Below are 22438 nucleotides of genomic sequence, written 5' to 3'. Positions count from 1 at the left end.
CGTTTCCCACTGCCGCCATATAACCAGTCTGGCGTTCTTGCGGTCTAGCTCTGGCGACATCATTGGCCTTTGTCCCAGTTTCCTGGTCTACAGCTTGCCGTCGGCAGATTAATCTGCTAAGCCAAAGCCAGGGGCCATACTCAACGCTTGCCTCTTCGTCTTGTCAGAGGCGGCCGCTCGGTCTCTGTGGCTGACGGTATAATACATGGGCGCTGCTCCTCGTGAATCGTCATATATATTTGCTTGGCCCGCCCCAGTATACTTCACGTCATTTATCAACTCCATTGCCTCTCCTCAACCCGACGTTGAGCAGGACCTCGGCCGGTCAGGGGCTCAAGTCTCAAGAAACGCAATCCGCAACACGCTGACGCGCCATGTCGTCTTCGCCGGAGTCGCAACTAATAAGGCCTATCAGTTCGCCGTCGATACCATGCACTTCCTCCACCGTCTCTCCCAGCAGCTCCACGTCCAAGGATGGGGCTCACGTTGGCCCTGATGGCCAGCCTGTGAAGCGTGGACGGCGAAGTAATCCGAAGGTCAAGACGGGCTGCTCAAACTGCAAGTGAGTGGCAACCCTCCCCTCCTCGCTGATACTGCCTCACACAAGCCCTGCTCAATCAAGCTAACCGTTGCCCACAGACAAAGACGCATCAAGTGCGATGAGCTACGACCAGCCTGCACTCAATGCGTGAGAAGCAATAAGGTCTGCACGGGCTATCCCCCACCACCACGGAGCGCCAGGCCACTTGCGGATATCAGGATTGCACCCAAACCTATGTTGGCGATTCGGTCACAGGCGGCATCTGGAATTGCCTCTTCCAGCATTGTCAAACCAACAGTCCTACCGCCGCGCCGAGCCAATCGGCGCAAACGCCAATCAGTCGTCACACAGCATACCCTTTTGGCTGCCGCAACTCCGCTTACGTTGCACCAGCCTTCCAATACCTTGGGATTCCAGCAAGTTGAAGGCTTGTATTTCGAGCTCTTCCGCGTCCAAACCTCGTCCGAGCTATCGGGATACTTCAATTCCAACTTCTGGGCTCAGCGGGTTCTGCAGGAGTGCCATGCCGAGTCAGCCATCCGCCACTCAGTCGTTGCTCTCGGTGCTCTGTATAAAACTTTGGAGCAATCCCACTACATTCCGATAATCAGTCCAGACAAAAAGGAGATGCTTCAAGGGACCCTGGAGTCACATTGGCAAGTTGCCGTTAATCAGTACTCTGATGCAATGAATTCAATGATGCTTCTCCATGGACAGAGCTTACGGTCTTTTAGAACCCGACTCATGGCTAGTATTCTCTTGGCATGCTTCGATTCTTTCATTGGGGACCATAAGCAGGCCATTATTCAAATCCAGACAGGTCTCAGCCTTCTCGAACAACTCAAAACCCTTTATCCCAACCACCGTACACCTGGTCCGGAAGGGTACATCGAAGATGATTTGCTCAATATTTTCACCCGGTTAGCGATACAAGCCAAATCATACGACATGGCATTTCACTTTCCTCAACCTTATGTCATACGTCTAACTCCACAACAACAATCCCGTGGGTCATCTCCCGTTTCTTCAGATATTGGGTCGCCCGGATCGCCGCCTAGTATAATTGTTCCACCCCGGTTCGAGTCGTTGCTGGAGGCCCGCCTAGCTTCGGATAAGCTGTGCGAGAGGTTGCTCAAATTTATCGAACGACTTCAAATCGCCAAAAACAACAAGAGCAACGTGCTGCCAGAATCATGGAGGCAATATGGTATAGACCTGAAGAGTGAGCTGGACTCTTGGGCGGTCGCGTTCGAGCACATCTTTCAGTCTCGCTTCGATCCACGCGTCAGCCTCATTGAGAAAGCAGGAATATCCGCCCTGAAAATGTTTCAGATCAACAGCAATGTTCTATTCTTGATGATGTTTTGCGATACGGAAGTAAAATTCGATGCTTTTTTGCCACATTTCAAGGCCATTGTCGATCTTGGCTGGGAGGTGGTCAGCGCAGAAGAGTGCAGGGCTGCCGTGGAGGGAAAAGTGAAAACCGAAGACGACCAGAACCAGTACGCAAACACCAAGGGCGCATTCAGAGCCGGCAAGCTGAATACGCCTCACATCAAGCCCAGCTTTTCCGCAGATCTCGGCATCGTACCGCCCCTGTTTGTCGTGGCAACCAAGTGCCGCGAACCCAGGCTCCGACGCCAAGCTATTCAGTTGTTGCGCAGCAGTGCGAGGAGAGAGGGCATGTGGGACAGTGAGTTGGCAGCCAATATTGGCCTTTGGGTCATGCAAATCGAAGAATCCTACGGCGATCTCTCAATGGGGTGGGATGAATCGGTGCTGCCGTTGGAGCCGATTCCAGAAGAAAAGAGAGTCATGGTGAAGTCTGCTGACTTTGATCTTCGAGCTCGATTCGCCGAGCTTAGGGTGGGCACGCGAGCAGTGCATGAGGGATCCCATGACGACAGGGTACGAACTACCAGAATTATGTGGTAGCCTTTCCACCTCGGTTTGGTGGCTTTTGGGGGGAATAGTGCGTTGGACTCGAGGCGTTGTTTGGATGGAAAAAGTGTACGTTGAGAATTCAAGATATCCCAGGATTTTAACGGGTGGTTATTTCAAAAGTCAAGTAGACCATTTTTCTACTGGCGCTGTACGTGGAGTAGACAGTGCTCCGGCCCAGTCGTAGTGTTACAATTGAAATTTGATGTTATATATTGCAAATGATACATTCTCCTTGCCAGCAGAAGCAGATTCCAGTATCTATACATTTTTATGCACCGGATTCAAACTTGTCCGGAATCAATGAACATGAAACACCATTTTCCGCAATATCAGTGCGGTCCCAAACGATTCCAGCAAACCCCATTGTCGTAAATAGCCCCAACACCAAGGATCAAAAAAAAAAAAAAAAAAAATAACGCATCAAATGGGCGGCAACTCGTCCCTGCAAATAGGACACTGCAGCCTAAACCGCAGCCAGCTCTCCAAACACGCCGTATGAAAGATGTGTCTGCACGGAGTCACCATGTACATTCTCCGCGCGAAGACGCCCGACACGCTGGACTCCTCCTCGCCGGCTTTGACGACAGGCACCTCCAGCACCTCCCTGCAGATGGCGCAATCTATATGCCTGACACCGGTCTTTTCAGGCCCTGCCAGCGCTCTATCCAGGCTGTTTCGTTCCTCGGGGACCACCAGGCCGATGGGCAGGCCACCTCCCTCGAGATTGTCCTCCCGCAGAACGGGGTGGTAGTCCCACGCGTCGGGGGTCCAGGAGAGCGGCACGCCGAATCGAGGACCGACGATTTGCTGCGCGGCTAGGACAACGACTTGGATCCAGACCCAGCCTGCGAGGAACACAAACGCAGGTACATCGGTGGTTGCGTAGAGGAAATTGTCTTCCTTGACCCAGAAGTAGGCAATGGGGAGGAGGCGCAGGACAGACTGGCCGAGGACAAAGGGCCATGCGAGCGCGCGGCGGCAGTTGCGCAGAGTGTTGCGGTAGATTTGGGGCGTCCACATGGACAGGTAGATGAATGCGCAGGTGTTGAGGAATACGGACCGCGGGCGGGGGTACCATGTTGACGAGGAGATGGCGAGGAAGGAGACGCAGAGAGAGAATAAGATGAATCTGCCGATGATGGCTTGGAAGGTTGGTGTTTCTGGGGTGGAAGGGCTGCTACGGTTGGCAGTGGGAATGGCAGAGGCAGCCGCGGCAATTTCAGCGGATATATCTTGGTCCGAGGGGATGATGATGGGTGTTTCAACGCGCTGAGAGGCCGTCACTGGGCCTGGGAGTAAACCTGGTGTGGGAGTTGCGGCGATGGAGTTGGCGGAACTATCTTGTGCGGTTGTGGTGGATGAGGAGGACTGGTCGCGACGGCCTCTGCTCTCGGGGAGTTGGACTTCGTATATCTTTGCCAGGAAACTTCCTCCAATAGTCATGCTCAGAAACGAGGCAAACATTAGTGCCAGCGTGGGCAAGAAGGTGGCCGCTGCAGAGGACACCCATGTGGCTGCGGCGGTGAAAGTCATTCCGTCGACAATCAACATGGCGCTGATGGTGCCGAAGCTAATTCTGCCCATGGTGGACGGCGTGAAGGATTCCTTCATTTGGTCTCGGAGAAGACGGACTTGGCCGAACACCACCAGTGCGTAGAGCAACAGCCATGTCTTGATTTGATGCGTCTGTACTTCCTTCTTCATGCCGACGAGATGATCGGCTTCGCTGGGCGGGTAATCCGGCGGTCCTTTGGTCTCGAGAAAGAACGAACAGTCCGGGGAGTATACGACGGCGGACATTTTGAGCTTGGGTATCCGTGGGATGGGTGCGCCGACGGGATACTGGAGCTCCGACTCTATGGCGTTGATGGTGTCTCCCACGGCTCCTGGGGCCGCGTCTTGGCCTTCGGTCGGCTTGGGAGGAATGGGCGGATGAACCTGGGCGTACATGATGTATTCGCAGTGCGGTGAGGGATAAGCTGTGTACATGGGGTTTTCAATGTCCGAGTTCCACGGCATCCGTTGATCGACGTAGACGTGCTTCTCTTTGCGGCGGATGACGCGCGCCAGCGTCTGGTTCAGCAACATCTGGCTCGACTGGAAGAAATCCGGGCCAGGTGACAAGTGCGGCAAAGCAAAGATGCCTTCAAACTTCTCGCTCGTCGTCGTCATGAGGATGACGCCCTGCCGCGGCCAATGGACGCCCCAGAGCTTCATCTCCCAGTTCAAACCCGAGCCAATGGTGTCCTCGATGGTAGCCGTGCCTCTCAAACTGCGGATGATGCCGCCCGACAACGGCGCCATGTCCATGGACAGCTGTTCGTAATGAGTGAGCGTCTTATTCCCACTCAGTCGGAGCATCATCCTGCCAGCATTGCCCGTCACGTTGCGCGCCCACTCGACCTTGTGCGCCATCCATTCCACCTCGGGCACGCTCCTGGACAAGTTGTAGCTGTCGTAGCCGCGGGAAACAGAGCCCGGCTTGCGAACCCAGTCCCCATGGACGGTTCCCGAGGCATTTGTCCACATTGCCTCTCCCTGCGCCACATCCCAAAGTTGATGGCCGTCCACGGGCGGAACAGCATGTCGGCTCAGCTTCAGACCCTTTTGTCTGAATGTTTCTAAATCGTCCCATGCGAAACCGTCTGTTTCTCTGAAACCCGTAAGGTTCAAATGCTTTGCTTCACGTCCATCGTCGGTGGTTTTGTTCTGGGGCGCAAAGTCCCCCCACCTCGTTGTATTCAGCACGTGGAGGGCATCTCGGTATCGCGCGAGTCGATCGACAGCCAAGTCGGACAGGGCGAGAGATTGGCTTCGGTAGTCGCCTTCTGGGAATAGCATCCACACGAGAAAGAGGATGAAAAGGACGGCACCTGCTGGACTCTGCGCTGGAGAAGGCATGTTGGTGGCCGATGTGGTCTCGGACGCAGCGCGGGAAGAAGGGTTTGTGCTACGTCGCCACCATGATATGCTGCGCGGCGGGAGGCACTCCAAGCAGGATTGCGGTTATGTCTGCAATGGCGGGTTCAAGAGGGGATGAGAGAAAAAAAACTGAAACGTTCAAGGACTGAAAGGGTAGAGGATGTGCAGCAGGCCGGACCGGTTAAAGTTTATGAGGAGTGTTGGTGCTCAAGCCTCCTAGTCTAGGGACGTTGTCGCTTACTCAAGTCGGCAAGTGCCGCAGCATACGGCACCCCGGTCAACTGGCGAAAGAAACAGCCGACAACCAACGTCGGCGGTGGATGATCCAAGTGCCCAAAATTGCTGGGAAACCTATGAGAGCGGATTCAGTCATGGACGCTCTCGCGTTCGGTGATTGTCCGTGGACCGTGGCAGAAGTGGCCCAGAATGCACTTGGGCACGCACGCCCTCGTGCCCTCGTATATGTGGAAAGAGACCTGGACTCCGTTCTTTCCATAACTGTTTGGGGTAGAGTACGTACCTAGCTGGGTATGTACGGGGTGCCGATGGATGGATTGACTGGTCGCATCTGCCAAACCACTTCGAGCCCACCCACGCTCAACCACCATCAACGGCTCTCCAGACGCTGCCTACCGCCCGTCGTCAAACGCTCAATGACGCACGCAAAGTCGTCTTCACCATAATCACCAAACCCTGCCATGTCCTCAGCAGACCCCGGGTCCAGCGCCGACAAAGCCTCCGTACGCGACGCCCTGCTCCCCCTCATCCCCCTCAAACAATACCCTCCTTGCCTCCCTCCCCTTCAGCCACCTCCAAAATCTCCCGCTTATCAGCTCTGACAAATCTCGACCAGTCGCCCGATAACTCCAACGCTGATGTCTCAGCCGCCGTAGAGGACTTGTTGAACACGCTGTCCAACAAATTCGCTAGCGTGTCGTCCGAGATATTTGCCAAAAGTGAGTTTCACACCAAAATCATCCCTTTTGTACTCCCTACACACAATCACTTTTTTTCCCCGACCCGAAAATCTCCGCAAGACAAGACCAGTTGCTGATATGAGACATTGATGGTCAAAATGAATAGTGGACGAAATGTCGCGCAGACTAGATAATTTAGAGGCGGCCCTACAAGAGACCAAAGCAAATGAGAGCTCAGGCTCGACAAAGTCTTGAGTGTGTTTACTTTATGAAATGGCTGATGAGTAACATTGTACATTTTGCAAGTTTTCTTTTTAATTCGTTCGATAACCTTTTGATGATTCCATCTCTATGTACCAGTCAAGCCTACTGGCGTGTACTGCTTTACTTTCGTTGCACATGTGACGTAAAATGTCCTCGGGCCTATGCTCCCAACACGTTTCCTAATTTGACCACAATTCATAGTCCAGTCGGCATATCCATCATTTACAGCTCATCCTTAAGCTCCTCGGCCTTCTCAGCAGCCTTCTCAGCGAAGCGGCGCAGAACATTGGTCTTGCTCTGAATCTCGTCACGCTTAGACGGGGCCAGGCCACCCTTCTCCAAGATGCCCTCGAGTCTAGAGAGCTCCTTGGAGACATAATTATCGCTCTTGCTCAGCTTGTCAAAGACACGGACATAGTACTTGGCGTAGGCATACTTGGCATCGTCGTTGAACTTCTCCACGGCACTCTTAACCTCGCCGACAATATCCTCCAACTTGGCGCCGCCGGTGAACTTGGCAACCAGCGCGTCAAGGACGGCAATGGTTCCAGCAACACGGTCAAGACCACCGCCGACAACGCGATGTGTTCCAGCCTTCTCGTTGATAAACTTGATGAAGTCGTCCTCAGAGCGGGCACCATCGTAGCTCGCGCCCGTCTTGCTTCCAGCAGGGAACCACTTGATGGTCGGGTAAGAAGTGACGCCCTGTTCGGTGGCCACGGCTTTGCTGTTGGGAGCTTCGGCATCAACCTTGGCAATGACAACATTGGCCTCACCTACGAAATCGGCAGCAAGGCTCTCCCACGTGGGTGCCAGGTTCTTGCAGTCTAAGCACATATTGTTAGCAACTCCCAAAATTGAGCCGCATCACCCGCTCAAGATATGCACGCAGAGACAATCACTTACGCCCGCACCAAGGAGCGGTAAACGCAACCAGCACATTCTTTTCACTTCCAACAGTCTCCGCAAAGCTCTTATCAGTAAGCATCACGACCTCGCTAGGCATCTCCAGCTTCTTCTTAGCCTTGACCCCAGCCTTCTCCGTCAGGAACTCGGTCAGGCTCTCCAGGTCTCGACCAGACTTGTACTCCTCGGGCTTATCTGACTTTCCGTCAAAGTACTTGAGCGTAGGGAATCCCTGGATTCCAAAACGCTTGCCCAACTCCCGCTCGGCATCGGCATCGACCTTGGCAATCTGTACCTTGTCCTTGGCGTGTTCAAAGGCGAGGGCGAGCTCCTCGTACACGGGAGCCAGGCTTTTGCAGTGGCCGCACCAGGGGGCAAAGAATTCAACAAGTGTAGGCTTTCCCGACTTGAGGACTACCTTGTCGAAGTTTGCAGGAGTAAGATCCATGACGGCGGATCTGGCGGTCGCAACGGCGGCCACGGCGGCGAGCACGAGGCTCTTGATGAGGACCATGCTGGGCGACTTTGAACTTGATTGGAAGAATAAAAAATTAGCTTTCGGCCGGGATTTTGAGCAATAAAGAATCGAATAACTGTACTTTACAGCAATAGGTGATGGAACAAAGATCTGTGTGGTTGAATGGCTGACAATGGCTGTTGCTTAGAAATGAAATGTGTCGAGATGGCCAGCTTGCAGTAAGCTTCCCTAGCGGCGTTGAAACCATGTCCAAACCATATCTACCCCACGCAAGCTCTCTTGGCTGGGACCAACGTCGGGGTATGCAATCACGTGGAGATAAGACGCCAGCAGTTTGCCACGCAGATAAGCTCCCCTGGCTCATTTTCTGGGACAGAACACTTATGGAAAATACGGGTGGTTAATTAGGTTGCCGCCCGTTTGTAAAACACGTTAAGAATTGCAGTCTTGTTAAATTCCCAGTCCGTACAAGAGATTGAAGGGCTTTGCCTAAGGCTGAGCTAAGCTCCTGCATCCGCCCTAACTCCATAAACTAACAATTCACCTGCTTCCTCTGATGATTCCTAGTTCACGTCATCACCAATTCCAACACAACATACTCATGTAACAAATATTGTGTATTGTTGTTGAATTTATTGCATTACTGATTCCACCCTATATGCCTGTCTAAAGTACAAGTATCAAGACAATGGGAAGAAGCAGAGTGGAGAGATCTCCAGGGCTATCCTGGGAATATACAGAGAGCTCTTTTCGCTCAGAAACATGGGAATTCGTACATCTTACACTCAACTCGACCTCCTATTGTGTCGCTTTTAGAATTGTCAAAGGTACCTCCTCCTTTTAATTTTGGTGCCAATAGATCCACGGTCGCTTGTGGTATTCCGACTCCTCTCCGATCCTTCTTCTAGTCCAAGATGATGGTGATGCCGCCTTTACTTCATGATACGGGTGCACAGACCAGTAGCAACAGTCTTACCACCCTCACGAATGTTGAATCGCTGACCAACCTCAATGGCATTAGGGTTGGTCAGTGTCACAACCATCTCGACGTTGTCACCTGGCATGACCATCTTACCCTGAGCATCCTCCGTACCTTCAGGGAAAGTCAGGTCGACAGACTCGTCAGATGTTCGGAGGTAGAGCTGGGGGCGGTAGTGCTCGTGGAAACCAGTGTGGCGGCCACCCTCTTCCTTGGTAAGAACATAGAGAGAGGAGAGGAACTGAGTGTGAGACTTGACCGTGCCAGGCTTGCAGACAACCATGCCGCGGCGGACATCCTCCCGGCGGACACCACGGATGAGGAGACCGGAGTTGTCACCAGCTTGCGACTGGTCGCAAGACTTCTTGAAAGTTTCAATATCCGTAACCTTGGTCTTGATAATCTCCTTGCCCTTGCCAACGAGCTCGATTTCCTCATCACGCTTCAGGACACCACGCTCAACACGTCCAGAGACAACAGTACCACGGCCAGAGATAGAGAAGACATCCTCAACAGACATGAGGAAAGGCTTGTCCAGGCTACGCTCAGGGGTAGGAATCCACTCGTCAACAGCGGCCATGAGCTCGTCAATCTTGTTGTTGCCAATCTCAGGTTTCTGGTTGTTCAAAGCGCAAAGAGCAGAGCCCATGATGACAGGGGTCTCATCACCCTCGAAGCCATAAGTGCTGAGAAGCTCGCGCATTTCCATCTCAACGAGTTCCAACATCTCGGGGTCATCAATGGTATCGACCTTGTTGACAAACACTACAATCTTCTGGACGCCAACCTGTCGGGCAAGGAGCAGGTGTTCACGGGTCTGGGGCATCTGTCCGTCGGAGGCGGCGACAACAATAATAGCACCATCCATGTTGGCAGCGCCAGTAATCATGTTCTTGATATAATCGGCGTGGCCAGGGCAGTCGACGTGCGAATAGTGACGGTTCTCGGTAGCGTACTCGATGTGCGCGGTCGAAATGGTAATACCACGCTTGCGCTCCTCAGGAGCCTTGTCAATGGCGCCATACTCGAGAAAGTTGGCAAGGCCCTTCTCGGCCTGTCGCTTGGTGATGGCAGCAGAAAGGGTGGTCTAAAATAGCCATTGGTTAGCTGTCCGGTATTTCGCATGGCTGTGTCGTTCTCATCCTACCTTGCCGTGATCAACGTGACCAATGGTGCCTGGGAATCAACATTAGAGTTAGTTTATTTCAAGAGAACATTTCACAGGCATACCAATGTTGACATGGGGTTTGCTTCGCTCAAAAACGGCGTATGATCGGTAGATGTTGAGAATGCCAGAGGCGGTTTGGGGTTTGATGGCCGTCTGAAGGGGGTTAACACGGCCACTGCGCAAGCCGTGCCGCGCAGTCCGTAGGAACGGCGCAACAGATCTAAAAGCGACAGACATTGTGAAATAAACGGATAATTGAAACCAGAATACGCCGATTGAAGAAGAGAATGAATGGAGGATTGGTGCAAAAGGAGGTGATTATGCTGGAGGGTACAATTGTATTGGATCTTTATGGAGACGCCGCTTCGAAATTTTTATGAGCTCCAATGGACGGCAGCTTGGAAAGGCCCATGACAGGGGCCAGTCGTGCCTGCCGCTGCAAGTGGCAGCCAGCGCATCACGTGAGGTCCCGTCTACAGTGGGAGGCAGATCAGGTATCTGGCTATCGCGCTATCTACTATAATATACGAAAGTATGCTAGCATATACTTCTAGGTGGGCAGATATTCTACCGTTGACCATAGCTGTACAAGAGGAGCATCACTCTCAGTTGTCCGATTTCAAATCAGTTTAAGACAAGGTTTGACGACACTCAAGACGTGCGCCTTCGTATTATAACACACCTTGAAGTCCTGATCACACTTCTATCAATTAAGAAAGCCTCGAAAAGTTCTCAGCATCCGCCTGCTCTCAATTTAAATACATGACCGCTCGCTCGATTATTACTCTAAATTCTGAATGCTTTTCTGTCGCACTAACATCTGCTCGCTGGTAACCTTGAGCCACCGAGCAGTAGATGAATGAATACTTTTCATGGCTCAAAACCTAACCCACAGTTTGAAGCCTGTTTGAGATATTCGTGCTGCAACAATGCCAGTTGTTCCAACAATCATGAACGCTCCAGCAAACGCTTTCAGCCCAATCTCGCCGCCAGGCCCCTGAAGAATGGCACCAGCAATTGGAGCTGTGACCAAGCCACCAACAGCACCAAATAACTGGCCAATGCCGTTCCGATAACCAACTTCTTCAATTGGCGAAATTCTTGCCACCAAGGCCCCCAATAGCGCGATGTAGGCGCCGGAGAAGAGGCCAAACAACAGAGAGAAAGCAACCGTTGCAGCGTCATTTCCTCCACCCGGGATCCACAGAACCATGATGAAGATTCCAGCGCCATAGCAGGCTAGCGAGAAGATGTTGAAGAGTCCAAATCTATCGGCAAGGAGACCAGAGCCCGCACGGCCAATCAAGCTGGTCAAGCAAGTTAGAAACAAATCAGAGTCTCGGGCAGATGTAGGTAGTTTCATCACGAGCTCACCTTGCAGCGTTGTAAAACGCAATCAGATTTTGAGCGAGGGAGTCTCGCATTCCTTCCGCTTTGGCTACAGTAGGGATAAAATTGATTGGTGTATACAGACCAAACGGCACCAAGGAAAGACCAATAAGCAACAGCAAAAACGTTTTTTCATGAAATGGACGTGCCAGAAGTTCTTTCGAAAGCGCCTGTCGTCCATTCACGTGTCGAGCCTTGATGGTCAAGTTGGCCACAATGAGAAGAGCCAAGATGATAAAGGCAGCACTGCGCATGGCCCACCCATATCCAACAGTCTTGATGAGGTTGCTGAGCATGATTGGGAACACGACGCCTCCAAGACTGGACCCGGTGGCGAATATTCCAAACGCCGTGCCACGACGCTTCTTAAACCAGCCGCTTACAGAGCCAATGGCCGCCAAAAAGCTGGCAGAAACACCAATGGCGCTGCAGAGTCCCTGGGAAAGCATGAACTGATAGTACTCGGACGATAATGACGCCATCATAAGACCGAAGACGTGCAAAAAAGATCCAACGAGGAGTAAGGATCTTGGACCATGGTTGTCAAAGATTCTTCCTGTGAATGGCGACAAGAACGACATGAGAAAGATTTGCATTGACGGGATCCAAGCAATCTGACTTGCAGTATACTCCTTGAGAGGTCCAGTTTGGTAATACTCTTGGAAGGTCCCAACACCTAACAAAGGGGGTTAGCAATCTACGGCTTGCAGTTTTGAGAATCATACATGGTTTAGACATGGCAAAGCGTCCAAGGGCATTTTGTCACTCACTATTAATCCAACCATAGCTGCAAAACGAAACACACCAGGCGCCTAGCACCACCAGCCAAGCCTCTAGGCCGCCATCAGGAAAGTCGTCGTCATCGTCGGTGGAATCACTGAGCTCTTGGCTCGCAGTTTCAACATCACGACGAGAAGCTTGACGAGAGGCTTGACGAGAGACTTGACGCGAGACCTGTGCACCCGTTTCAGCAATCCATTCACCTTGTACCATAGCCGCATCTGACTCAGCCAGTTTTTGCGTACAGCGACTTGGCGTCGGCGCAAGGGCGTCTAGACCGGAATCTGAACCATTCAAAGTCTTGTTGACTTGAGCGGTTTGGTCCAGCTTTTCCGTCATCTTGTTTCCAAGACGACCTGCTCCCTGACGTCCGTTACAGGGCTAACTTGGACAGAAAAGATGGGGAGAAAGGCAATTTTCGTAGGAAAGCGTGGAGAGGGGACCGGTAACGACTTTTAACCAAACCTTTAGCAGCGGCAACTTTGCCGGGCCGGCGGCCAGCATACCCAGGTTGTAATGGAAGATCCTGTACAATACATACGTTAGTGGCTGCAGCACCTCGGCTCAATGGTTCAACTACAGTACATGTATTATAAACCAAGGCACGGCTGTGTGGGGGGCCATCCCGCGCGTCGAGATTCTGGTTCGTTGGGAAATCAAGGTCCGTCCGCCGCTAAACCTTGGCCGTTGAGTCACTGAAGAATTTGATGTGCCTGAATCGCGCCATAGCGACCAATATCGAAGCCCCCACCTGTGGAGAATGGGGACAGAAGAAGAAAGGAAGAGTCCTTAATACCGTCGCATTGCGCTGGCTCGGACGGGCAACAGAGGCTTTCTTTTTTTCAGCGTTGTGACACTGATTTTGTACGGGGGAGAATGATTCGTGATTCCCGGCACCTTCTCGAATTCTCAGGACGACACCGCTGGCAGGCATGCATTGATGGCGCCTTGTCACTCTGGCGCACAAAGGTGCATTGCTGACGGAAACCCAAGCACGAAAAGCCGAGCCCGGGACCACGCACGCACAAGAAGGCGAAGGCGCGTTGCGCTGCCGAAGCACTTGACGTTTGACGGTTGATGACCACATTGAGAGGTTGCCTTTGAACGTCCCCCGAAGAGACTGATCTCTTTAGATGCGGAATGGCTTGTGGAGACTGCTCTGCCATACAATTTTGTTAGGTACGCGAGTCTCCGCGAGCCATTCCGCAGCTAAAGAGATACTTCTGTTCTCCATCGGCCGGGAACACGGCCGCCCATGTGGGGTGTTCCACCGGCGTCATCGGAGGAACCCACCAATAGGCTTGCTGCATCAGCAAGACCTGGGCACTCCGGACAAGGAGTCCCCATGGGAAAAGAAAAGTCTTTTGCAAGAAAACATTGCCAATCTCACGTTTCCATGTTTCATTTCCGTCATTTTCCCACTCTCGATCGTGTTTGAGCCGGGCCAAACTCTGCATCGCCGGAGCATCCATTGTTTTCAACCGCCCCGGAAGTCACAAGTACTTACTCCGTACATACCAAGGATCCACCTGCCACAAACAATTTTCTGTCGACTACATCTCACCTCCAGTCACAGGCTGTCCCAAGACGCATCACTACTCTTGGCGCAGCGAACAACTCACCTCGCGGCAACCTCAGCCATCATATTCCCACCCGGAAGCGAATCGGCTCGGGCGCAACGCCATCATGGACCAGCAAGCAAAGCCCGTCGATGCCGAGCAGCCGCCGGCGCTCAACCTCCTCGGCCAGATCGTTGCGCGTCTCTCCGAGTACGGGCAGAACGCCACCAGCAACATCTCGCAAGGCTTCAACAGCATGACCCTGCAGTCTTGGATCCGCATCGTCGTCATTGCGGGCGGATACATGCTCCTCCGGCCATACTTCCTCAAGGCCGTCACCAAGGGCGCAGTAGAGAAGATGGAGAGGGACGACAGGGCAGCTCGCGGCGAGGACGACAAGCTGCCTCACCCGGAACTCACGCCCAACGAATACCGCGGCATCAAGGAGAAGCTGTACGCGGATGACGACAATGCGGGGGCCGACGGTACCAGCTCAGATTGGGGTCAGAAGGCGCGCGTGCGGCAACGAAAGATGCTGAGGGAGCTGTTGGAGGAGGACGAGAGGCGAAGGGCTGCGCTGGACGAGGATGCTGATATTCAGGAGTTCCTGGAGGATTGAGAGGGCGGCGTGGACTTGGCGTCTGGGCGAATAAAGGGCTATTCACGTGTAATGTTATCAATGAGTCTGTGAAAATGAATTCGTGGCCTTGACATGAGATGAGGAAGGTGTGAGGTGTGCGCTTCTTGACTACTTGTTTTCTGGGCGCAGTTCGTCTTGGCCCGGATTTTATGTCTGGTCAGTGTGCGGCTGTAGTGGTGGGTTTACGGAGGCTGGCTTTGCTCGCATGAAGATCGGTTCTTGTCGTGCAGATGAAGCTGGGGCATGAGCTGATGGGAGCATTAGCCAACTTGGCGGTTTAACCCAGCCACTTTTTCCTTGAGCCATGGACTCTGCCGGAAGTACTTAAGCGGTAAATACCGTTCAATAACGGTATACAAGTAGCCATTATGCCCGCGTGAAGTGAACATTGAACCAACTACATGCTGCACCGGTCAGCGCAGCGTGAAACAACGCATTTGTTGGTGAGAAATCGGTTCCGCCTCTACTCTAGGGTAGTGAGATGTGGCGTTGAGTGGTTTGACACGAGATGTTTGGGATGGGTCCTTGACTGCCCGCGTGTCAAGCGACAACCAGGGCAAGGGGTAGGAATGCAGCCCAGAGTTTTAAGTGGGGCCACGGGCGGGCCGCCCGCTGAGGGGTCACTGGTGCTTGTGCCAGTGCCAATGCTGACTTTTCATCTTCACTGTTGAGGTGCGCCACGGACCAGGCGCAGGCTTGCCAGGGGCCGCTCGGAGCACTGGGTAATACAGACTTCAACGCTTGATCCCGTCGGCTCCGTATCGTGTTCGGTGTCCCGGGCGCCCGTGTGTCCAGATGGCCTGGAGCAACCCGACTCCCTAGTCAAGGGCTCGTCTGCAGCGAGTGGCCTGTTGTGTCAACTTGTGTGCCCCCGATGTCCCCTGGCGCTTCAATGGTCCGCCGAATCTTCTTTGTCCAGCCCTTCCACGCCCGGCCCCACCAACTATGTCATCGCTGCTCCTCCGTACATGGGGTTGGCTGCGCCTCTAACCACCTGTTCTGCACAGGTCTGCAGTCTGCAGTCTTGGAACCCTGAGCCAGTCTCGCCAGTCATAAATCAGTTCTGGTTCCCATTTGGCACTCCCGCGACGGCCTTGGTAGAGCAACTTCTTTGTCTTCACCGCTGGCTCCTGCCTTCGTGCGAGTGCCTTGCCCCATTTTGCATTGCTTCACTTGCTCCTTCCGTCTGCTTGTCGCTCGTCCGCTCCTGCCTTCCTTACTGGTCAACCGGTGCGGCCTCCTTCACCGTCGCTCACTGGCCAGTCACTGGGCACTGGGCACTGGGCATCTGGAGCTTGGAATACCCAACTAGCCCAACCTCCAAGTTCGTCGATTGGTCGCGTCTTTGGCTCTCCAACCGCGTTTGGCGACAATACTGCAGGCATTGCTCCCCGTCGGCAAAGAACTAGCTGCACTGGGACCCCCGTCCTTGAATAGTATCGACTTAAAGACAGCGGCAATGCCTAGTGTGTGGTGGAACTTGTGAGCAGAAATTCAGCATGGGAGACTCGCTCAATATCCAAAACATGCTCGAGACGGGCTACTTTACCACGTCCAGAACTCGCAGCACAGACCCGTCAGTGTAACCCCTTCATGGTGCAGTTATGGCCATGTTTCGCAGGATTTACCTGCTAACTGATCAATATAGCCCGGACGATTCCTCTCGATCTCCCGGACCCTCGCGTTATGCTCCCCCAGAACCCGTCCCTCCACCAGTGCCTGTACACGGTCAAGTCCCTAGAACGGTATACCTTGCACCCGCGCCGGAGCCGAAAAGATGGCGTCCGCCGCCGCCTACCGTTGAAGAAGAGACCGAGTCTCTTACCAGGGAGTATGGCTCGCCTGCAGCATCTGTGGTTGCCGAGGAAGAGCCACAGTGCAGAGGCGATGTTGACCAGAAGTATGTCCTGGAGGATGTCCATGAACATAACCCCGAGAGACGTTTCGTAGTCGTCCCGGAATCTTCAAAGAGACCAGCCCCCTCTGCAGACAACAGGCCCAAGAAGGAAACTCGGGACGATACACAGGATCGAAGAGAACGCACGTCCTCTCAGCGATCGCCAAGACTAGAAGACAACTACGGCAAACGAAAAGATGCTGGCAACGGATCACGATATGGACCGGACCGTCGGAGAAGCCAGCAAGATCTGCCGGCTATTGATACCGAACTGGATGACCGCCACGAACCTGAACATCATCGAACCCGATCAGCGGCTACCGGCCGCAAACCAGATTACTTCGATCCTCGCCAGTCTCGTCCCTACGGCGATTACTTACTGTCTCCAGATGTCATTCAAAGTGGAACCAAAGGACGCGAGAAGAGGTATCATGGCATGAGTCAACCCTCTGGGGGGTACCATGGACGGTCGCCATCCAGTTCGAGTCACAAGTTTGAGACAAGCCGCGGTCCAGACCGCGATTACTATGGCAAAGATCGCGCATCGTCATCGTCCGCAAGGCGATCCAATACGGATCTGGATGGCAGCCGGTCGAGGAGGAGAATGACGAGTGATGTTGACCCCCGGTACCGTGACGAGTATTCATACTCCAATAGTGACAGACGAGATGCTTCTTCCTATGGAAGCTCTGACAACGCCGGCCTCAAGCGTTCTCCTCGCTCCTCTAGAGAACCGAGTCGTTCTGGAGATGAATATTCTCAAAGTCCTCGCAGCTCCGGTTATCTGCCATCGACACCAGTGGTACTGCAGGAAGAAAAGCCACTGCTCCAACAGGATCGGAAGGATGATGACCCAGGACATGTGCGGTCCTCCTCTCGAACACCTACTTTTCCGCTCATGGCTCAAGCCGCAACCGCAGCCACTGTCGCAGCTGGACAAATGATGAATGATGCCTCAAAAAATGCGCCAAGAGAACCCACGATAATGACACCACCTCGAACCAACATTGGCACAACAAGAGCCTCCAACACTCTGCTCCCATATCCCGAGGACGATCTTCCACCCGACGTTGGCCTCGGCATACAAGACAGTAATTTGGACGCAAGACACCTAAAGTTTGCTGACATGGGGTCTGTGTCTATGCCTGAGCCACCGCCAATAGTTGCAACTACCACAGGACGCTCCTTTGACTCGAATTATGATACTCCAACAACGCCGTCGACAGCTGCAGCAATGCCGCCGGCTTGGCAGCCGCCGGCTTTTAATCCTGACAAGGAGGGAGTTCAAGCTGAAAGACCAGTCGGCGCTTACAGACGGTATTCTGAAAGCCATGGGAACGACACAAGCGATAGCCTGCCTGAATGCCCACGCCAGAAACCTGTTGCAGGCATGGTAGATTGGCTCACTCTTCCCCATACCACCTTCAACATATGTCCTACATGCTACGGCTCGGTGTTTTCTACAACGGAATATCGAACATTTTTCAAGCCAATCCTTCGACCATCCGATGAACCAATTGCGTGCGATTTTGGGGTCTCACCTTGGTATAGAATAGCATGGTTGTTGACTGTGAAGGACGATATTCCCGATATGCGGCTATTGCAGCAACTTGCTACCATTAATTCCGCTCCCAACCGAGAGCCATGTCCTGGTACTAAAAAAGCGACCCGGACTTGGCTTACTGTCAAGGATCCTCATACACGACAACCAGTTACTGACTTCTCTGTCTGTTATCAATGTGCGCGATCAGTTGAGTTGTTACTGCCAAATCTGACTGGCGTCTTTGTACCAATTGACGCCAGACCAAAGCAAGACATGTGCTCTCTACACTTTACGCCGCAACGGAAACAGTTTGTGTTGTTTTTTGATGCCCTGGAAACCACTTCTGACAAGGCCCTTGAGGCTAAACAACCACCAAATGTGGATGATTTGGCGCGAGATCTGTGGTACTTGACGGTGGGTTCCAAGTGCCGTGAGGACAGTCCTGTGATGGATGGATATTGGCATACGATGCAGTTTCTGCCCCAGTTTACCGTGTGCAGCAACTGCTTCTATGACGTTGTGAAGCCGAAACTGGGAGACGGAAACGTCGTTGCACGAAACTTTTATATGAAGGCACAAAGATTGCCTTCGGCTACATGCCAACTCTACTCGACTCGAATGAGGGACATTTTTAGACGATCTTGCCGCAGGAATGATCCCAATTACTTGGAGGAAAAGGTGGTTCAACGACGACGCATAGAGAAGGATATTTACGAGAGGTTGGTTAAACTAGACCGAGCTAATGTGAAGGCTTCGTGGAAGGAAGAACAAGTAGAGAAGCTTGTTGAGGAATGGAAGCGATGGGAGTAGAAGCAGAATAAGGAATAAGGAACATGTTGTTGGGTTTACATATATGCGAATTATCTGATAAACCTGATGATGATATAGCATACATTACGATATTATGATGATATGATGGCATAATAATGGCAGCTAGTTTTCGGGATATGCGAACATCTTGACCAACGAAGTTGCACCTGCTCTCAGTCGATGTGATCAGATGGGCATGCACTCGAGTGGGGTTGAGCGAGGGAAGAACTGTGGAAGCTGCACAGTGATTTGACATTAATATACTGTGTACATACGGAGTGGAATGCCTTGGGTGTGATTGGGAGGCGGGATGTGGCCAATGAGAAGCAAGAACTCGTCCCTCGCTTAAGAAGTTGATTTTTAGGGCCCGCCCACCAAAATTTACCTAGGGCAAAAATTCGCTCTGGTGAAATTATCGTGAGCCCACTCCAGTTGCACCCTCCTCCATCCACCAAATTTCACGCCGCCCGACGACCAAGGTAAGACTGTCTGTCTTTCCGACTGCGACCGCAAGCCGATATTTGGTGTCCTAACTCTGTTTTACTATTCACAGGTCCAAGTCCCCCCCAAACCGTCACAATGGCTTCGCGACCTACCGTCTCTATCATCGGCAAAGATGGTGCTCCCACGGGAGCCACCCACCCCGTCCCTGCCGTCTTCACCAGCCCTATCCGACCGGATATCGTGCAGCGAGTTCACACCGGCATGGCCAAGAACAAGCGCCAGCCGTACGCTGTGAGCGAGAAGGCTGGCCACCAGACTTCTGCCGAGTCCTGGGGAACTGGTACGTGCTTCATGGAAACTTTTGAAATTGCTGCGAGGTGGGCATTTTTCCTGTCTGGATGTCGATGGCCTTATACTCGGAAGAAAGAAAAAACTGGTTTCTGGGTTGGTCTGAAACAGACAGATGGGATTGAGCCTGCCCTGTTGAAGTCTTGGAATTCCTCGAGATCGTCGTTTTCACCGGAAACAAGAATTACTAACTTGTCATAGGACGTGCTGTTGCTCGTATCCCCCGTGTCTCTGGTGGTGGTACTCACCGTGCCGGTCAGGCTGCCTTTGGTAACATGTGCCGATCCGGCCGCATGTTTGCCCCTACCAAGATCTGGCGCAAGTGGCATGTCAAGATCAACCAGGGCCAGAAGTACGTTTTCCTCCCACCGCACACGCAATGATTCTTTACCGCGACTAACCAAACATCTCTCGTTCCAGGCGCTACGCTACCTGCTCCGCCCTGGCCGCCTCGGCCGCCGCCCCTCTCCTGATGGCCCGTGGTCACGAAATCATGACTGTCGCCGAGGTGCCCCTCGTCGTCGACAGCGCCGTCTTCGACTCCGCGGCCGTCTCCCGCACCGCCCCGGCCCTGGCCCTCCTCAAGGCCGTCGGCGCCGGCCCTGACCTCGAAAAGGCCAAGAACTCCAAGAAGCTGCGCGCCGGCAAGGGCAAGCTCCGCGGCCGCCGCCACCGCCAGCGCCGCGGGCCCCTCGTCGTCTACAACCCCGAGGTGGACGGCAAGGAGCTTGTCAAGGCCTTCCGCAACATCCCCGGCGTCGAGACCTCGCCCGTCTCGGCCCTCAACCTCCTCCAGCTCGCCCCCGGCGGTCACCTGGGCCGCTTCATCGTCTGGACCTCGTCCGCCTTCAAGGCCCTCGACGACATCTACGGCTCCACCACCGAGGCCTCCGCCCACAAGCGCGACTTCTTCCTGCCCTCCAACGTCGTCTCCCAGGCCGACCTCACCCGTCTCATCAACTCTTCTGAAATCCAGAGCTCCCTCAACGCCCCCAAGGGCGAGGCCGTCACCCGCCGCTCCGCCGTGCAGAAGAAGAACCCTCTGCGCAACAAGCAGGTTATGCTGCGTCTGAACCCGTACGCCTCCGTGTTTGCAAAGGAGTCTCAGAAGAAGCAGTAACTGGCTGCCTCTGAGTGCGGGGTGAAGAAGAAATGAAGAGCTGTCCTTACTGGGTGTGCAGCGGGACAGAAGGGAATGAAACGGGGGTTGGTCTTTTTAATGGCTTTTGGTACTTATGTCGAGGCGTAATGGCTTCCGGAACGTCAGCTCTTGAATGAAATGAGATGATTGACTTTATATGCGTTCCTGCCAATGAAGTGAATGTCTTTGAGTAGTCACGGGCGACTTGCTTGCCATGGCTGTCGATATGTAGTCATAAGAGACACCTGTTTCGTTATCCGTCCGTGTCCGAAGTTGAGTGATGCATGTCCCCTCGGTGGGTGAAATTTATACACGCCACGATTGTTGCCGTGATCAGATGTAGTTTTCAACAGAACGTTTTAAGCCCATCTCCGACCTGGACCTCCACTGCCGCCGTAGCATCCCCGACGACACCCCTGATCATGCGGATGCCCTCATCTGTGGCACATAGTCGTCAACGTCGGCCTTGTCGCCCACGCCAAGCCGTAAACACCAGCCGCGTTCCTGAGCACGCAACACCTGGCTATTGTCTTGAAAGTTAATCTTTGCCTTACTCCAATCCCCCTCTTCGGGATCCGTAGTAAAATCAAACCTCACACATCCCCGTGCCATCTTACTCACGATCTTTGCAGCTCCAAATACACAAGTATCAGATACGGCTCCTGGGAAAAGTCCAAGACTCCAAGTATTGCTCCGTCTGCGAGGGTGTGGCTCGAACTCGGGCCTCGCTCAATTCGATAGGACTTGAAGAATATGCCACGCAAATTATCTAGCCATGTGGCTCAGCCTAGTGTCTGACAGTCGGCGAAGCTCTTCCTTCCACTCGCCCCAAGGATGCGAATGTTCCTAGAGACTAGGACCTGACATGCCAGCTGGGTTCTGCGGCCATGACGCAAACTTTTGGCAAACCTACCCTGGAAGATATTGGGATTTCTATCCGGGTGCCAGATACCAATGGCTAGCTTAATCGCCTGGAGAAACCATTCGTGGATGCATAGCTGAGAATGGCCATTCTTACAGTGAAAGACAGGATGTATACCACGGTGAAAGGGACGTACGGCGTACTCGTATATCGCGCTGTGCCGACAACCAGTAGGCGAGATGGTTGGACTCGTGCCGAAAGTATATCCGGCGGTGATATCTTCTCCGTTGTGCGGGCTGCTTGAAATTTCAGCATGGACAGTCGTCATCTGTGCCGAGATGCCGCCCAGGAAGCGCTAGGTTCCGAAGAATTGTACGTGCTCGTTGTTATGAAGAAGTCGGTTGATGGTTTTGGGAACATGTGACAACTCTCCTGCCGAGTTCCTCCAATTTTCTTCTGAACCAAGATGTAGAATGGTAGAACGGAAGAAGGACACTTGTCTCAGTAGTGGTAGCTTACATCCAGTGGCGGAGCTGCATTTGACGGATCTTCAAAAACAGACAGCAGATGTAGTGGAATTCGAGCCTTGGCACATAAACTGATATCAATATCTCTAGAGAAAAGAAATTTGTTAACTGGCGGATGAATATTTCACGTCAAATTAGACATTGCGGAGGCGTTTACGGCATCACACCATGCACCAGGCGGCAAAATAACGAGAATGACATTTCGTATCGTACTATATAAGCTGTAAAGACTATCTACTATCTGTCCAGGCGTAGGTGTGATGCCTCCCATGAGCGGAGGAACCGACGAGTGATGCAGTAGTATATTCGGTGATTGTCCAATAGCGCCGCTTTTCAATACTGCGCACTATGACAACGTGTATAGAGACTGGTCCTGTTT

At 53.0% G+C, this 22438-nt stretch overlaps 8 protein-coding genes across 8 annotated transcripts; 4 read left to right on the top strand and 4 right to left on the bottom strand.

The window, feature by feature from the left end:
• Window positions 1–374: 374 nt before the first annotated feature.
• On the top strand, window positions 375–2476 carry MAA_11597 (Heat-labile enterotoxin, A chain; the record flags this gene model as incomplete). The annotated part of the gene is made up of 2 exons (XM_011412512.1): window positions 375–562; window positions 640–2476. The coding sequence occupies 2 exons, from the start codon at window positions 375–377 to the stop codon at window positions 2474–2476; spliced, it is 2025 nt and encodes a 674-aa protein (XP_011410814.1).
• Window positions 2477–2905: 429 nt separating this feature from the next.
• Window positions 2906–5386, bottom strand: MAA_09455 (trans-membrane Golgi-localized RING-finger ubiquitin ligase; the record flags this gene model as incomplete). The annotated part of the gene is made up of 1 exon (XM_007827453.1): window positions 2906–5386. One exon carries the CDS (start codon window positions 5384–5386, stop codon window positions 2906–2908), a length of 2481 nt encoding a protein of 826 aa, XP_007825644.1.
• A 1424-nt stretch (window positions 5387–6810) lies between these two features.
• Window positions 6811–8008, bottom strand: MAA_09454 (Thioredoxin-like fold protein; the record flags this gene model as incomplete). Its single annotated transcript, XM_007827452.1, has 2 exons — window positions 6811–7415; window positions 7495–8008. The coding sequence occupies 2 exons, from the start codon at window positions 8006–8008 to the stop codon at window positions 6811–6813; spliced, it is 1119 nt and encodes a 372-aa protein (XP_007825643.1).
• An 896-nt stretch (window positions 8009–8904) lies between these two features.
• On the bottom strand, window positions 8905–10356 carry MAA_09453 (translation elongation factor precursor, mitochondrial; the record flags this gene model as incomplete). The annotated part of the gene is made up of 3 exons (XM_007827451.1): window positions 8905–10038; window positions 10099–10127; window positions 10182–10356. 3 exons carry the CDS (start codon window positions 10354–10356, stop codon window positions 8905–8907), a joined length of 1338 nt encoding a protein of 445 aa, XP_007825642.1.
• Window positions 10357–10996: 640 nt separating this feature from the next.
• On the bottom strand, window positions 10997–12627 carry MAA_09452 (Major facilitator superfamily domain protein; the record flags this gene model as incomplete). The annotated part of the gene is made up of 3 exons (XM_007827450.1): window positions 10997–11426; window positions 11494–12184; window positions 12279–12627. The coding sequence occupies 3 exons, from the start codon at window positions 12625–12627 to the stop codon at window positions 10997–10999; spliced, it is 1470 nt and encodes a 489-aa protein (XP_007825641.1).
• A 1347-nt stretch (window positions 12628–13974) lies between these two features.
• On the top strand, window positions 13975–14466 carry MAA_09451 (uncharacterized protein; the record flags this gene model as incomplete). The annotated part of the gene is made up of 1 exon (XM_007827449.1): window positions 13975–14466. One exon carries the CDS (start codon window positions 13975–13977, stop codon window positions 14464–14466), a length of 492 nt encoding a protein of 163 aa, XP_007825640.1.
• A 1520-nt stretch (window positions 14467–15986) lies between these two features.
• On the top strand, window positions 15987–18737 carry MAA_09450 (proteinrelated to ser/arg-related nuclear matrix protein; the record flags this gene model as incomplete). Its single annotated transcript, XM_007827448.1, has 2 exons — window positions 15987–16063; window positions 16136–18737. 2 exons carry the CDS (start codon window positions 15987–15989, stop codon window positions 18735–18737), a joined length of 2679 nt encoding a protein of 892 aa, XP_007825639.1.
• A 579-nt stretch (window positions 18738–19316) lies between these two features.
• MAA_09449 (uncharacterized protein) lies at window positions 19317–20649 on the top strand (the record flags this gene model as incomplete). The annotated part of the gene is made up of 3 exons (XM_007827447.1): window positions 19317–19521; window positions 19731–19881; window positions 19950–20649. The coding sequence occupies 3 exons, from the start codon at window positions 19317–19319 to the stop codon at window positions 20647–20649; spliced, it is 1056 nt and encodes a 351-aa protein (XP_007825638.1).
• Window positions 20650–22438: the final 1789 nt, after the last annotated feature.

The sequence above is a fragment of the Metarhizium robertsii genome (assembly GCF_000187425.2).
Source record: "Metarhizium robertsii ARSEF 23 chromosome Unknown MAA_Scf_10, whole genome shotgun sequence".
Classification (NCBI taxonomy): domain Eukaryota; kingdom Fungi; phylum Ascomycota; class Sordariomycetes; order Hypocreales; family Clavicipitaceae; genus Metarhizium; species Metarhizium robertsii.
The sequence above is the reverse complement of the archived record's forward strand: the minus strand, read 5'-3'. Positions and strand labels throughout refer to the sequence as shown.